Source organism: Leptodactylus fuscus, chromosome 6 (assembly GCF_031893055.1).
Source record: "Leptodactylus fuscus isolate aLepFus1 chromosome 6, aLepFus1.hap2, whole genome shotgun sequence".
Classification (NCBI taxonomy): Eukaryota; Metazoa; Chordata; class Amphibia; order Anura; family Leptodactylidae; genus Leptodactylus; species Leptodactylus fuscus.
The window spans coordinates 157,879,410-157,895,160 of record NC_134270.1 but is presented as its reverse complement, the minus strand read 5'-3'; the positions used below and the strand labels follow the sequence as shown (position 1 = coordinate 157,895,160).

The window sequence follows — 15,751 nt, the reverse complement described above, 5'->3', positions numbered from 1 at the left end:
GGCTTATATCTCTGGAATAGCTGAACAGATTTTGTTCTGCCATGAGTAGGTTCTAGTTCCAGTCTAGAAGTTTAACCCTTTGAATAGTGCTACGATCAATAGTGACTGCAGCATCCAAGGTGTATGACTGATGCTGTGGTGTGGCAATCACTAACCCACATTGCAATTGTTGGGCGCATATGCACTACCATGACAACTGGAGGCTTAACAAAGACCCGCAAATCTGCCATTAGTTTTTACTTATTAGGTCATGTATCATTGACAGGCGATTGAAATACTATGTATACAAATGGTCAAATAATGACAAATGTAACCTAAATCCAGTAAAATTGTATTTGCGAAAAATTACAAAAAATAATAAAGTCCCTACTGAGAGAATAAAATCAATAGAAAAAAAATTGTTTGGGAAGATGAAACAAAATGGTGCATGAAAAAAAACATAAATTTGCAGATTTTTTTGATACCCATATGATATTTAACTACCGTATATACTCGAGTATAAGCCAAGTTTTTCAGCACAGTTTTTGTGTGGGGAAAAAAAACCCAGTCCTCAAGCTCAGGGAATGGGCAGACAGACACTAAAACACCCCCTCCCCTTTCCCAGCATCTACTGCACCCAAAAACTCTCACCATTTTAATTTTTGAAATTTTCCAGTAGCTGCAGCATTTCTCCCCCCTCGGCTTATACTCGAGTCAATAAGTTCTCCCAGTTTTTTTGTGGTAAAATTAGGGGCCTCGGCTTCTATTTGGTTCGGCTTATACTCGAGTATATACGGTAACATTAAAAAAATGAATCAATAATTTATCCACTAGCCAAAATTATACCATTAAAAAACTATAAGTCATGACCACATCAAAGGAAAAATAAAAAAATTCTTGGAATGATAGAGCAGAAAAATCACTCCCCACCATAAAAGATGTTTTTGTAGTGTGCCAACATAGTACATTACAAAATTACACAAAAGAAAACTGATCAGCCCCTATAATGGTGCCATTGAAAAATACAACGCACCTCACAAAAAAACCAAACCCTCACACATTTTATTTGCTTTTAGAAATAAAAAAAAAATAAGATCTTTGGAATATGAAGATGAAATAAGAAATTAAAATAGCTTGCTCACTTGGTGACATGTGTGCCTGGTCATTAAGGGGTTAATCGAAAATAATGCTTATCACATGACCACATTTACATTTTTAGCTCCCCCCCCCATTTTTAGAGTGAGAAGACAGATGTTCCTACTTTTAAGCCAATACCAATTCAGTTTTGGATATGAGACTTGAAAGGGATGGGTTGTGCCGGTCTTGGCTACTTTGGGTAGAATTAGAAGCCTTTTTTTCTGTTTTTATAGATATTTTTGCTCTTTTTTAGGTTTAGTAATATCATATTGTGTATCTTTATACATATTTTCCATAGTGTTAGTACAATGTATGTTATTAATAATATCCACAGTATGTGGGCACATCTCCAGTGCTTAGTGATCGGCCTTCTGGCAGTGATATGGATGCGACATACTGTTGTGGATAGTTGTGTAATGTCAATATTCAGAAGGACCATCTGGGAGTCAGAATCATCTTCCAATGGACCCCCCCCCCCCACCCACACACACACACACACACACACACACTAAAAGGTAAGACAATGTGAAAATGCCTTCCATGAAAATGTAGCAGCAGGGGCCAGTGACCAGGAGACAAAATGTTCATACAAACGTATAGACGTTACCCGGTCATGGTCCTGTGTAAACGAGAAAACACTATGGTACATAACAGGGATGTACTGCCAACAACAATGTAAATTTATAAGGGGAGGGGATTGAATGAAGATACGTTTGTACAAGCCCCTCCCAATAATGTGAAAGTAAAAAAAGAAACGTTCTATCATTGGATGGAACACATTGGATGGAAGCCTACTGAGAATAATGACCCTTAGGTCAGCCGACTCCATGCCAACAGCCAACCATTTAATGCCCATGGCAGGAAAGAATAGGATAAGACATATTGAATTTCAGCATGCCCGATCTTTTGTTCTCAAGGGAGATAAGCCACCACCAGAAATGACTTCTTCCCATTGAATATACAAGCATGCTCAGCCAAACCAAGTCAGCATGTGTATGGGAAGTTTTTTTTTCGGAATGGCTGTCAGTCCAACAAACTATTGAAAGTGTATGGCAAGAGGCCTAGGGTGTGTACCAAAAAATAACAGTCATACCTTCTCTCACCTCTCTTGGACACCCTGCAGTTGCCTGTGAGTTCTCCAGTTTGTCTTCTGACCTGTTGTGGCCTCCTAGATGAGGTCAGCAGCCCCGTAGGATCAATGAGGCCTATGAGTGGGCTTCAGTGGTGACGTGGGACAAGCCTACGTCATGACAACTTTGGTTTCAGGTGATTTGGGTTCTTTCCTAATCTTTTGAAATCAGCAGCAATAGAAGAAAAAATAAATGAGATACATAAAAGGATAAATCAGGGCAACCGTGACATGCCAATATCTATCAGTGTCCACATCCTGGGCCCATATCTGTTGTCTTGGTTATAACATGGGACAGACTCTAGTGATCTGGATATACCTTCCCTATGCAGGGGTCTGGTAGCAGTGCTGGGCCCTGGACCCAAGGGGGCCCTAAAGGCCCCTCTACAACCTAAACTATACTATTACCCTAGATACCATAACCATACCTCTGACTGTGTGTGGAGCTGCTAGAAGATTAAGACTAGTTTTTGTTATATTTTTTTTATATATCGCTCCGGGTTCCTTTTCTATACTATAAATGCAGAATACAAAGGTGGGGGGTGAATAGACTTGAAGTAATATTTTTACTAATATGTTTTTGTAAATTAAAATAAAATCTAGGAAATTAAATGAAAGAAATGAAATTGTATTGAGGAGGCTGAGGCCGCACGTTACCGAAACACAAAGGAAAAAAATTCTGCATTTTACAATCACAATGAAGTCATTGAGGCTTAACCTAATGAATAGAATAATATTTTATTAGCCCCCGTGGGGAAATTCAATGTTTTCTTGGCTCCGTAAAATAAAATCCACACTTTGCAAAAATAAAATAAAAAAATAAATAAATAAAACCAGATAAAAACTCATGTGTATTTCCTGTGAAAGTATAATGCAAGAATTTTTGCCGTTTTTTTCATCGCTGCATTTTTCGGTGCATTTGCTATGCGTTGCCTTAGCCTAAGGGGTTAGTTCTTTCTGAATGAGGCTAAAGAATGGAGTTTTAACCCCTTTCTGCCACAGTCAGTTTTAGGGTCCATTCACACGGAGGAAAATGTTGAGGAATTTGGTGTGGAATTTCAGCGCTGAAAAAAAAGCCTCCCATTGACTTCAATGGATTCCTTTTTCTGCTAGAAGGAACCGACTGAAGTCAATGGGAGGCTTTTTTTCAGCGCTGAATATAATTCGGATTCCACACCAAATTCAGCGCCATTTTCCTCCATGTGAATGCACACTTATACTTCTACCTTCTGCTCAATCCACTCTTGGCTTTGGCTAAAAAAACACAACAAAAATGCTGAGTTTCCGCAATGTGGAGCTTCAGCCTAATGGTTGTCTAAATAACACTTTACATTCAATCAGGGGTGAACCTACCTGTTTCGCCGCCCGAGACGGACAACAGAAAGCCGCTCCCCCCCCGGAGGAGGGGGCGGAGCGGAGGGGGCAGGGCGGGGCGGAGCGGAGCCAAGGGGGGTGGGGCAAAGCCAAGGGGGCGTGGTGGAGCGGTGTTAGCAGGCAGAGAGCAGGCAGGGAGAGGACCTGCTCTCTGCCTGAGCATGAGGGGAGGCCGCTGGAGCAGCGTTGCGTCCACAGGGCCTCCCCAGTCCACCGCTCGGTGATGCTAAGCCAGTCCAGGACAGCTTGTGCCGCCCTCCCTGGGGCCCTGGCATAGCGCCGCCTGAAGCGGTCGCTTCAGGTCGCCTCATGGGAGGTGCGGTGCTGCATTCAATAAACTAAGGAATGTAGCTGCACCCTGTGTGACTACAGCCCCTCTCCATAGATTTGTGCACCAAAGATGGGATTGGGGATGAAATTCCTAGGTGTCCCAACCATCATGGGCCAATGGCGTCCTCTACAGTAGAGACTGGTGATATGTCCAGAGTAACTGGACAAGTTGCAATATCAAGGTTATCCCCTTTGGTGCAGTTTTTCACAATAAACACAAAAATTGTGGCAAGATACTTCTTGTTTTGGAAGAAGATGGGATGACGGCTCCTTTTTGTACTAATTGTTGAAGAATTTCTGCCTAATCTGGAACCCTATAGAGCTGTCATAATGGAAATGTCATCAATAAAAATGGAGCAAAGCACTGAGACTGTTCTCAACCAGTAAGTGAATCTACTTAAAGTGGTGCTGGGAGAACAGATGCGTTTGACAGGTCCATATGACACTACAGAGGAGACAGAGGGGGGTAAATGTGCACAGAACGGAATTTGTCATTTAACTCTTTCTGTTGTATATCACATTATTTGCATTATGGGAGCTTTATAATTTTTGCATTTACAAAATTAATAATATTAAATTTTTTCTTCTCCCCCCCCCTCCCCCCGCCCACTCAGTATATTAAGGTCGAACACTGTTAAGTATTGTCCCAGAGCCAATAGTTGGGGTAGGTCCAATTTCTTAGCGTTGGGGTTCACATGTAGCTGTCGTCTGATTTATGGCCAGATACCATGTGGCAAAAACTGGAAATATTAGTTAGTCCGCTGCTCGGATTTTTTGCATTGTGTGGATGGGATTCGCTAGAATCGGGTTTTTTTCCGTGACGTTTCTACCGCAGCACTTACACCACGTGGGGCCCCTCGGCCTTAAGCTCCAGTTATTACAGTGTGGTCAAAAAAATGGGCGCTTATAGCAGCTTATCTGGTTCCTACCCAAAGTTTCATTTGACTTCTCCATGTGAGCTTTGATTTGTCTCTTCCAGAGAAGCCATACTGATGTGAATAATGTGCTTTGGTTGTGACACAAAGTTCCTATTTAGTTCCAGCATCGGACTAAGTCAGTCTTTCTCCACTTATCTCCTGTACTTCATGCTTACTCCTCCCCCGTCCTTTGTATAACCATACCAAATATGCGTAATATGCCCAATCTATGTCATCATTATAAACCTCGAGAACCAAGGTCTTCTTTTAGGTTCCTTAGGTGATATGTGGGATCTATAAATAGGTGACCCAGGAGTCAATACTTTTTTAGCTTTCGTCATACTTCACCGTGCCCCTTGGATCCTGCTGGCGTTCCTCAGCTCTTATTGGAGATCACAAGTCATCCTTCAGCTCTCTGATGGAACGTTAGCCTCAGCCATAGGTGTGCCCATATACCGTACTACTACTGCTGACATGTTTCTGCCATATACTAATAGCAAAACCATACAATGAAGAGACCAAAAACATGCATAAATGTCTCCACTCCAACCCAATATCACGTTCTACTCTCAGATTGTCTTCTATAGTCCTCCTTACACTCTTGGAGACTAATCTTATATTCACTCCCCGTGTAAGGATCCGGAGGTCGCATATCCTTATAACTATAAAATGCTCAACCTTTTGTACTTTCTCGCATTTGCATTTTAATTCACACGTTTTTATACCTGCTTTTCCTCCATTTTTCTCACATCAGTCCACTTCTCAGTTCCTCATCGTCTCGTTCTTCACATTGATTTTTTTTCTTCCTGCATTTATTACCATGTTTTTACAGTCGGATATTAAAATCTCAATATTTAGTCATATTATGCATACGGAAATGGAAGAATGCGTAATATGAAGACAACAAGCCCTGTCCATAAGTCTTATGAGTATATGGACAGCATGTGCCGGTGGGTCAGCAGGTCTACCTCTGGATGACCAAGCCATCTTTGGGTACCATGAACAGCCATTCTTCTGAATGACCTCCAGTGTGTATCCGATGGGGATGTTGCAAGATGGCAGACTTACAACAGTCAGCTGTACACCATGGTGACTTCCATTGGCGAGTCCAACACGATAAATCGTTGGACGATGGAAGATGGCACTTACAAGGGCTGTCTATGGCAGTGGTGCTTGTGGAAGAGTTTAGTAGTAGAAAGAAAAGAAATGGTGGCATTCATGGCATCCATCAATAACCACAGACCAGATCTTGTGTGACCGGAACACTCAAGTCATGGTTATGACTTTCCAACTCAGCCCAACCTCATCCACACCTGGGGGCACCGCAGAGATAGCATATAGTTTTATGTCTGAAGAACATCATGGTCTATGGATCATGGTCATGGCCCAACTATACAGTGACCCAATAAAAGTACCATACAATCCCAAAATAATTGCCACCAGAAATGACCCTGTACACATCGTAACTCCAGAGAGTAATCCAGAGGGCGTCCTGTATACACCATATCTGCCATAAGATGGCCTCCATAAAGAGCAAGTGCCAAGGCTATGTCCTGGCACGCCATGGCTACGTCCTGGCACACCATGGCATGATGATGTCACTGGTCTGAGGTTTATGGGCATAGGACTATATCTATCTGCAGTGTACTATGTATATGTGTCACATCCATGTAAGAATATATACACTAATGTTGGTAAGGCTCCCGACAGTAGACGCGGGGGACCCAATGTCTGCTGTGCTCTGTGTGTACTATGGTGCTCTCTGCTGTGTTCTGTGCGTACTATGATATGCTCTGCTGTGTTCTTTGTGTACTATGGTTTACTCTGCTGTGCTCTGTGTGTACTATGGTGCTCTCTGCTGTGTTCTGTGTGTGTACTATGGTACTCTCTGCTGTGCTCTGTGTGTACTATGGTGCTCTCTGCTGTGCTCTCTGTGTACCATAGTGCTCTCTGCTGTGGTCTAAGTATACTATGATACTCTCTGCTGTGGTCTGTGTGTACTATGATACTCTCTGCTGTACTCTGTGTGTACTATGGTTTACTCTGCTGTGCTCTGTGTGTACTATGATACTCTCTGCTGTGCTCTGTGTGTACTATGATACTCTCTGCTGTGTTCTATGTGTACTATGATATTCTCTGCTGTGCTCTGTGTGTACTATGATACGCTCTCCTGTGCTCTGTGTGTACTATGGTGCTGTCTGCTGTGCTCTATGTGTACTATGATACTGTCTGCTGTGCTCTGCTGTGTACTATGATAATCTCTGCTGTGTGCTGTGTGTACTATGGTATTCTCTGCTGTGCTCTGTGTGTACTATGGTGGTCTGCTGTGCTCTGTGTGTACTATCGTTTACTCTCCTGTGCTCTGTGGGTACTATCGTTTACTCTGCTGTGTGTATACTATGATACTCTCTGCTGTGCACTATTTGTACTATGGTACTCTCTGTTGTGCTCTGTTTGTACTATCGTTTACTCTCCTGTGCTCTGTGTGTACAATCGTTTACTCTGCTGTGTGTATACTATGATACTCTCTGCTGTGCTCTGTGTGTACTATGGTGGTCTGCTGTGCTCTGTGTGTACTATCGTTTACTCTCCTGTGCTCTGTGGGTACTATCGTTTACTCTGCTGTGTGTATACTATGATACTCTCTGCTGTGCACTATTTGTACTATGGTACTCTCTGCTGTGCTCTGTGTCTACTATCGTTTACTCTCCTGTGCTCTGTGTGTACTATCGTTTACTCTGCTGTGTGTATACTATGATACTCTCTGCTGTGCACTATTTGTACTATGGTGCTCTCTGCTGTGCTCTCTGTGTACTATGGCTCTCTCTGTTATGTTCTGTGTGTACTATGATACTCTCTGATGTGCTCTGTGTGTACTATGATACTCTCTGCTGTGTTCTGTATGTACTATGATACTCTCTGCTGTGTTCTACGTATACTATGGTGCTCTCTGCTGTGGTCTGTGTGTACTATGGTTCTCTCTGCTGTGTTCTATGTATACTATGGTGCTCTCTGTTGTGTTCTGTGTGTACTATGGTGCTCTCTGCTGTGCTCTGTGTGGACTATGGTGCTCTCTGCTGTGCTCTGTGTGTACTATGGTGCTCTCTGCTGTGCTCTGTGTATACCATGGCGCTCTCTGCTGTGTTCTATGTATACTATGGTGCTCTCTGCTGTGCTCTGTGTGTACTATGATACTCTCTGCTGTGCTCTGTGTGTACTATGGTGCTCTCTGCTGTGTTCTGTGTGTTCTATGGTGCTCTCTGCTGTGTTCTATGTACACTATGGCACTCTCTGGTGTGTTCTATGTATACTATAATACTCTCTGCTGTGCTCTGTGCGTAATATGGTACTCTCTGCTGTGTTCTATGTATACTGTGATACTCTCTGCTGTGTTCTGTGTCTCCCTTTCTCATTTGTTAACTCTACTTTCTAATTTTCAAAACGCCTGCGGATTTAAGAGATTTTCCAGGACTACAATACCATTACCTATTCTAAAGGCCCCACTGATATTGATATTGATGGTTTATCCTAAATGTTGGTTTACCCAGCCCCATGTTCAGACCGCTTCTCAATGATACCCAACTTATCGATAGGCAGTGACATCCATTGTCCTACACAGGCTGTTGTAAAGTATATGGGGAATTACAATCTTTTATGATGCAACTGACAAACAAGAATTCACGGGTTTGTCATGTGACAAGAAGGACAATTACACAGGCCAATAATAGGGAACACTCTAATTTACTCATGGTCCAGATAACCTGGCGGTATAATAGGCCCTATATGTATAATTTACAGAAATGTTCTCAATATGTCTATGGGGGTGTCAGAAACAGCCAAGCACTGTACTCAAGCTTCATAGACACGAACTGGAATGGCAGTGCGTGTACAAGACCACCCCGAAATTCAAGCTCCCCCTCTAGTGATAGTGGGCATCCTGTAGGCAATAAACGTCCTTTATAGAGTACCCTTTATAATATGCCCATATCATTCAGAATATTTCTAAATACTAAGCCCAGTGTATACTCGCACATACTCAGACATTCAAGGATGTTCAGGACATTCCTCGCGAAGCTAAAACAGTACTAAAAAGATAATTAAAACCAACGACCAAGTCGATAGAAAAAATGCAAAACGTCAAGAATTTATTGCAATGAATAATGTGAGATACTGATAACATTTTTAGAAATTGAAGGTTGAATAAAAGATTTTGGGATGAAAGGAACATTAATATGCAAGATTCATCACACTGCACCAAATCCAAGTATTAACTGGACTGACAGGTAGAAACACTCAGTCTCCATTAACCTAAAATACATGATCGTTCCCCTTTCCTGCTCATACCACATAAAATAATGGGCCCAAGTCATGGCAGCAGGACGATAAAATATGGACTGGCTTTTGTGGCACATTGCACTACTATAGGGCGCCTACATGACGGGAGCTCCATTCACTCCTATGAGGCTGCCAGGGCTATAATCTTTGGTAGTGTCCCCATAGACCCATAGAAGTGAATGGAGCGTTGGTCATGGAAGCTCATCGGAGCATGACCCGAAAATAGCAGGATCACAGAGATCACACCGACTTGTGAATATAGCCTAATAGATTCTTGTGTTGTATACAACACCCAATGCCAAATAACCTAGGATGAAAACAGTGGCGTAACTAGGAATGGCGGGGCCCCATGGAGAACTTTTGACATGCCCCCCCCCCGACCAACGCCGAAGACCCCCACCAACCGACCCCCCCCCACATTCCTGCGCGTTCTATGCCCCACAGTGAGCCCTGCGCACAGTATTATGCCCCATAGTGGCCCCAGTACACAGAATTACGCCCCATAGTGACCCCTGCATACAATATTATGCCCCATAAAGGTCCATGCACACAGTATTATCCCCCATAGTGGTTCCTGCATACAGTATTATGCCCCATAAAGGCCCCTGCACACAATATTATCCCCCATAGTGGCCCCTGCACACAGTATTATGTCCCATAGTGGCCCCAGTACACAGTATTATCCCCATAGTGGCCTCTTCACACAGTATTATGCTCCATAGTGGCCCCTGCACACAGTATTATGCCCCATAGTGGCCCCTACACACAGTATTATCCCCTATAGTGGCCCCTACACACAGTATTATGCCCCATAGTGGCCCCAGTACACAGTATTATCCCCCAGGCTGCCAGGAAAGGTAAGTAACACAGTTTATTATGTTCTCTTACCGCTCCCAGGCCTCCGATTATTATACTCGGGGGTCTGAAAAGACCCCTGAGTATAATAATAGTGCTTGTGGGGCCTGCGCCATCACTTACCGATCCCGGCCCTTGCCAGGATCGGTAAGTAAATAGGGCCCGTTACTGGCTGGCCTATTAAGAAAAAAAAAAAAAAAGCCGCAGGGCCCGGCGACAGCCGCTGCCCCTGTTACCCTGGTAGTTAGGCCACTAGATGTGAGCTTTATTTCATTAATTGTTTCTTTTATGTACTTTTAACAAAAAAATAATGTTTTTTGGCCCACAATTGTAATAAAAAGTTGCAAAAATAGCAGATTTATTATTTTGGTAAAATTAATTTTTTTTGTTCGTTTCCAATCTTTTCTAGGTTTTGTTCCGAGCCATTTTTGTAATGAAGACAACTTTTTATAAAGTTTATTAAAGCGAACCTAAAAGTTGAAAGTGAGTCTGATGTACATGGTCGTCCATCCTCCGTCCTCTGAAGACTTCGATAGCACCGCGGCCGAACAACAAAGGCTCTTCTTCCACCCATCAAAAGGAAACTATATTTGTTACTGCCACAGATTGCCATAACTCCCATCTGCCATGTATCATCTGTTAACAGTGTTACTCGGTATTACTCTCGATGCTCTCGGGGTGCACTCGGCTCTCAGTGTTGGTGCTGTCCAGAGTCGAAAGCAGATGAACCAAACACAAGCATTGCCCATGCTGCTTGCCCTCATGAAGCGCCCCCCGGCATCCCAGAATGCCTCTTCAGCATTGAGCCAGAACATCCCAGACATGTGTTATGGATACTATGATGTGATGGGGCAATACGATGCCACCTTTAACTGTACCACAGGTACATATCGCTATTGCTGTGGCACGTGCCATTACCGCTTTTGTTGTGAGCATCGTCACAAGCGCTTGGACCAAGACAGTTGTAAAAACTATAACAGCCCCTTCTGGGCGCACACAACCCAGCCTATTACCACCAGTGCTAACAGCAAGCTGAACGATCACGGACATGCAGATCAGACCAATAGCACCGTCTACGTCATCTGTGGTGTCATTAGTTTCACCCTGGCCGTGGGCATCGGAGCCAAGATAGCCTTTAACAAGGCTTCCCGACGCCCACGGGGGAGAGAGATTAATGTACCCAGGTGAGTTGGTGAAAAACGGGATTTCAGGAAGGAATTGTATGTACTAAATGAGCTGAATGTAAATCTAATATTGCTTTATGTTCTGTAGAGTAGATGTAGCACACGTCACAGGATCGAGTACAATATTGTATAGTACAGTATAATATAGTGCAATATTGTACAGCATAGTATAGTACAGTATAATATAGTATAGTATAGTGCAATATTGTACAGTATAGTATAGTGCAATATTGTACAGCATAGTATAGTACAGTATAATATAGTATAGTATAGTGCAATATTGTACAGTATAGTATAGTATAGTGCAATATTGTACAGTATAGTATAGTGCAATATTGTACAGTATAGTATAGTGCAATATTGTACAGTATAGTATAGTATAGTGCAATATTGTACAGTATAGTATAGTATAGTATAGTGCAATATTGTACAGTATAGTATAGTATAGTGCAATAATGTACAGTATAGTATAGTATAGTATAGTGCAATATTGTATAGTATAGTATAGTATAGTATAGTGCAATATTGTACAATATAGTATAGTGCAATATTGTACAGTATAGTATAGTATAGTATAGTGCAATATTGTACAGTATACTATAGTGCAGTATTGTACAGTATAGCACAGTACAGCATATTATAATACAGTATAGTATATATAGTAGCGTACATTATAGTAAAGTACAGAATAGTATGGTATGGTATAGTATAGTGCAGTACAGTATAGGACAGTAAAGAAGCGTAGAACACATTATAGTAGAGTACAATATAGTATAGTACAGTATCACATAGTACAGTATAATATAAGATAGTATAGTGCAGTTTAAATATAGTACGGTAAAGCATAGTACAGTATAGTAGAATACAGTATAGTAGATTACAGTATAGTATAGTACAGTATAGTATTGTACAGTATAGTATTGTACAGTATAGTAGAGTACAGTATAGTACAGTAAAGTATAGTAGAGTACAGTACATTATAGTACAGTATAGTTCAATATAGTAGACTACAGTATAGTACAGTAAATCATAGTAGATTACAGTATAGTACAGTATAGTGTAATTTAGTATAGTATAGTACAGTATAGTAGAGTACAGTATAGTATAGCATAGTACAGTTTAGTATAGCATGGTACAGTATAGTACAGTAGAGTACAGTATAGCACAAAATATAGCACAATATAGTATTGTACAGTTTAGTATAGCATGTGATAGCATATTACAGTGTAGTACAGTATAATAGAGTATGGTATAACACAATATAGCATAGTACAGTATATTATAATAGAGTACAATATAGTATAGCAGAGTACAGTATAGAATAGTATAATATAGTATAGTACAGTATAGAATACTATAATATAGTACAGTATAGAATAGTATAATATAGTATAGTACAGTATAGAATAGTATAATATAGTATAGTACAGTATAGAATAGTATAATATAGTATAGTACAGTATAGAATAGTATAATATAGTATAGTACAGTATAGAATAGTATAATATAGTATAGTACAGTATAGAATAGTATAATATTGTATAGTACAGTATAGAATAGTATAATATTGTATAGTACAGTTATCAGAGTACAGTATAGAATAGTATAATATAGTACAGTATAGAATAGTATAATATAGTACAGTATAGAATAGTATAATATAGTATAGTACAGTATAGAATAGTATAATATAGTATAGTACAGTATAGAATAGTATAATATAGTACAGTATAGAATAGTATAATATAGTATAGTACAGTATAGAATAGTATAATATAGTATAGTACAGTATAGAATAGTATACTATAGTATAGTACAGTATAGAATAGTATAATATAGTATAGTACAGTATAGAATAGTATAATATAGTATAGTACAGTATAGAATAGTATAATATAGTATAGTACAGTATAGGATAGTATAATATAGTATAGTACAGTATAGAATAGTATACTATAATATAGTACAGTATAGAATAGTATAATATAGTATAGTACAGTATAGAATAGTATAATATTGTATAGTACAGTATAGAATAGTATAATATAGTATAGTACAGTATAGAATAATATAATATAGTATAGTACAGTTATCAGAGTACAGTATAGAATAGTATAATATAGTACAGTATAGAATAGTATAATATAGTATAGTACAGTATAGAATAGTATAATATAGTATAGTACAGTATAGAATAGTATAATATAGTATAGTACAGTATAGAATACTATAATATAGTACAGTATAGAATAGTATAATATAGTATAGTACAGTATAGAATAGTATAATATAGTATAGTACAGTATAGAATAGTATAATATTGTATAGTACAGTATAGAATAGTATAATATAGTATAGTACAGTATAGAATAATATAATATAGTATAGTACAGTATAGAATAGTATAATATAGTATAGTACAGTATAGAATAGTATAATATTGTATAGTACAGTATAGAATAGTATAATATAGTATAGTACAGTATAGAATAGTATAATATAGTATAGTACAGTTATCAGAGTACAGTATAGAATAGTATAATATAGTACAGTATAGAATAGTATAATATAGTATAGTATAGAATAGTATAATATAGTACAGTATAGAATAGTATAATATAGTATAGTACAGTATAGAATAGTATAATATAGTATAGTACAGTATAGAATAGTATAATATAGTATAGTACAGTTATCAGAGTACAGTATAGAATAGTATAATATAGTATAGTACAGTATAGAATAGTATAATATAGTATAGTACAGTATAGAATAATATAATATAGTATAGTACAGTATAGTATAGAATAGTATAATATAGTATAGTACAGTATAGAATAGTATAATATAGTACAGTATAGAATAGTATAATATAGTATAGAATAGTATAATATAGTATAGTACAGTATAGAATAGTATAATATAGTATAGTACAGTATAGAATAGTATAATATAGTATAGTACAGTTATCAGAGTACAGTATAGAATAGTATAATATAGTACAGTATAGAACAGTATAATATAGTACAGTATAGAATAGTATAATATAGTATAGCACAGTATAGAATAGTATAATATAGTATAGTACAGTATAGAATAGTATAATATAGTATAGTACAGTATAGTATAATAGAGTACAATATAGTATAGCAGAGTACAGTATAGAATAGTATAATATAGTTTGGTACAGTTATCAGAGCACAGTATAGAATAGTATGAAACTGAAACATTCCTTGTTATCACAGTTGTATACAATTGATTTGTATAATCATAGAATTAGATACTGATACATGTAATATTAGCTACCATTTTCTGAGGCAGTCCGCTATAGGTGACCCTACTAATAATTGCCGGGGTCAGATACGTAGCCCCTAGAAATCAGTTCAGACAGACATACTGGAGACAGTCACACCCTGCACATATCAATATGTTGGTCTGAATCAATTAAAGGGAGTCTGTCAGCAGTAAATTGGTTATAAACCAGACCCCAGCACCTTATACAGGTCATTTTCCAGTTTCCACATGTGCCTCTGTTATTTGGCTTTGTAGCCCCATTTTCATGTAATTTGCTGTTTTATTCACATGAAAATCAGGGGATCAAGTGCTTTATCTGGGAATCTGGAGCTGAGCCCAAAGCCCAGGCAAACTAAGCCCCGCCCCCAAAGCACTTCCCCTCATTTACATATAAATAAAACAGCTATTACATGTATGATGGGCCCAATGCTGAATATCGGAGACATATGTGATAAGTGTAGAATCACCGCTACAAGGTTCTAGGTTATAACGAATTTACTGCTGACAGACTCCCTTTAAAGAAACAGTACAAAAATAATTTCTATGTAAATATAATTAATAAAACACTTATAGTACAGATGTGTCTGCCCGTAGGGCTCATTCATATGACCATGATGGAAATTGCCCGTGACATATGGGTGAAATGGCTCATTTGTCACAGTCAATTTGTATCCAGGCAGTATCTAGGAAAAATGGCCAAAAATAGGACATGTGAATAGCTTCATAGGAAAAAAACAGGGGTAGAGGGGTGATATTGTGGCACAAATTTGGCACAAGGCCATTTTATGCGCCAAACATGTGCCACAACCTCCGCTCTGCACCTCGCACACCACATTGGCCACATTGGATGAATGAGGGGGGAATGGGGCCGGCCAGGAACGGGATGTCTCAACCCAACATATTTATTATAACACACCCGTTCCTAGTTGGCGTAGCATGGGCGAGCCTATGATTTATGGAGGGGCCGGAGCTTCTTCAGAAATCAGTTGTGGCCTTTATTAATACTGGCATACAAAAAATGTCCTATATACTCGAAGGAATTATTTGAACTATCCTTCAACTAAGGCGTTGCGGAAACGCAGTTTTTGTTGCAGATTTCGCTGCGGTTTTTTGAGCCAAAGCCAAGAATGGATTGGACAGAAGGTAGAAGTATAAGACCTTTCTATATATCGCCTATTCTTTTTATAGCCATTATTGGCTTTGGCTCAAAAACCGCA

General features: G+C 39.2%; 1 protein-coding gene across 1 annotated transcript in view; it reads left to right on the top strand.

Moving 5' to 3' along the window:
* The window catches only part of LOC142208901 (protein shisa-7-like), a 51,990-nt gene that overhangs the window by 22,937 nt on the left and 13,302 nt on the right, over positions 1-15,751 (top strand). The window contains exon 2 of the mRNA XM_075277744.1: positions 10,466-11,240. Within this exon, the coding sequence (XP_075133845.1) occupies positions 10,684-11,240 (557 nt within the window). The 5' untranslated portion in view covers positions 10,466-10,683. The remainder of the gene's footprint in view (positions 1-10,465; positions 11,241-15,751) is intronic.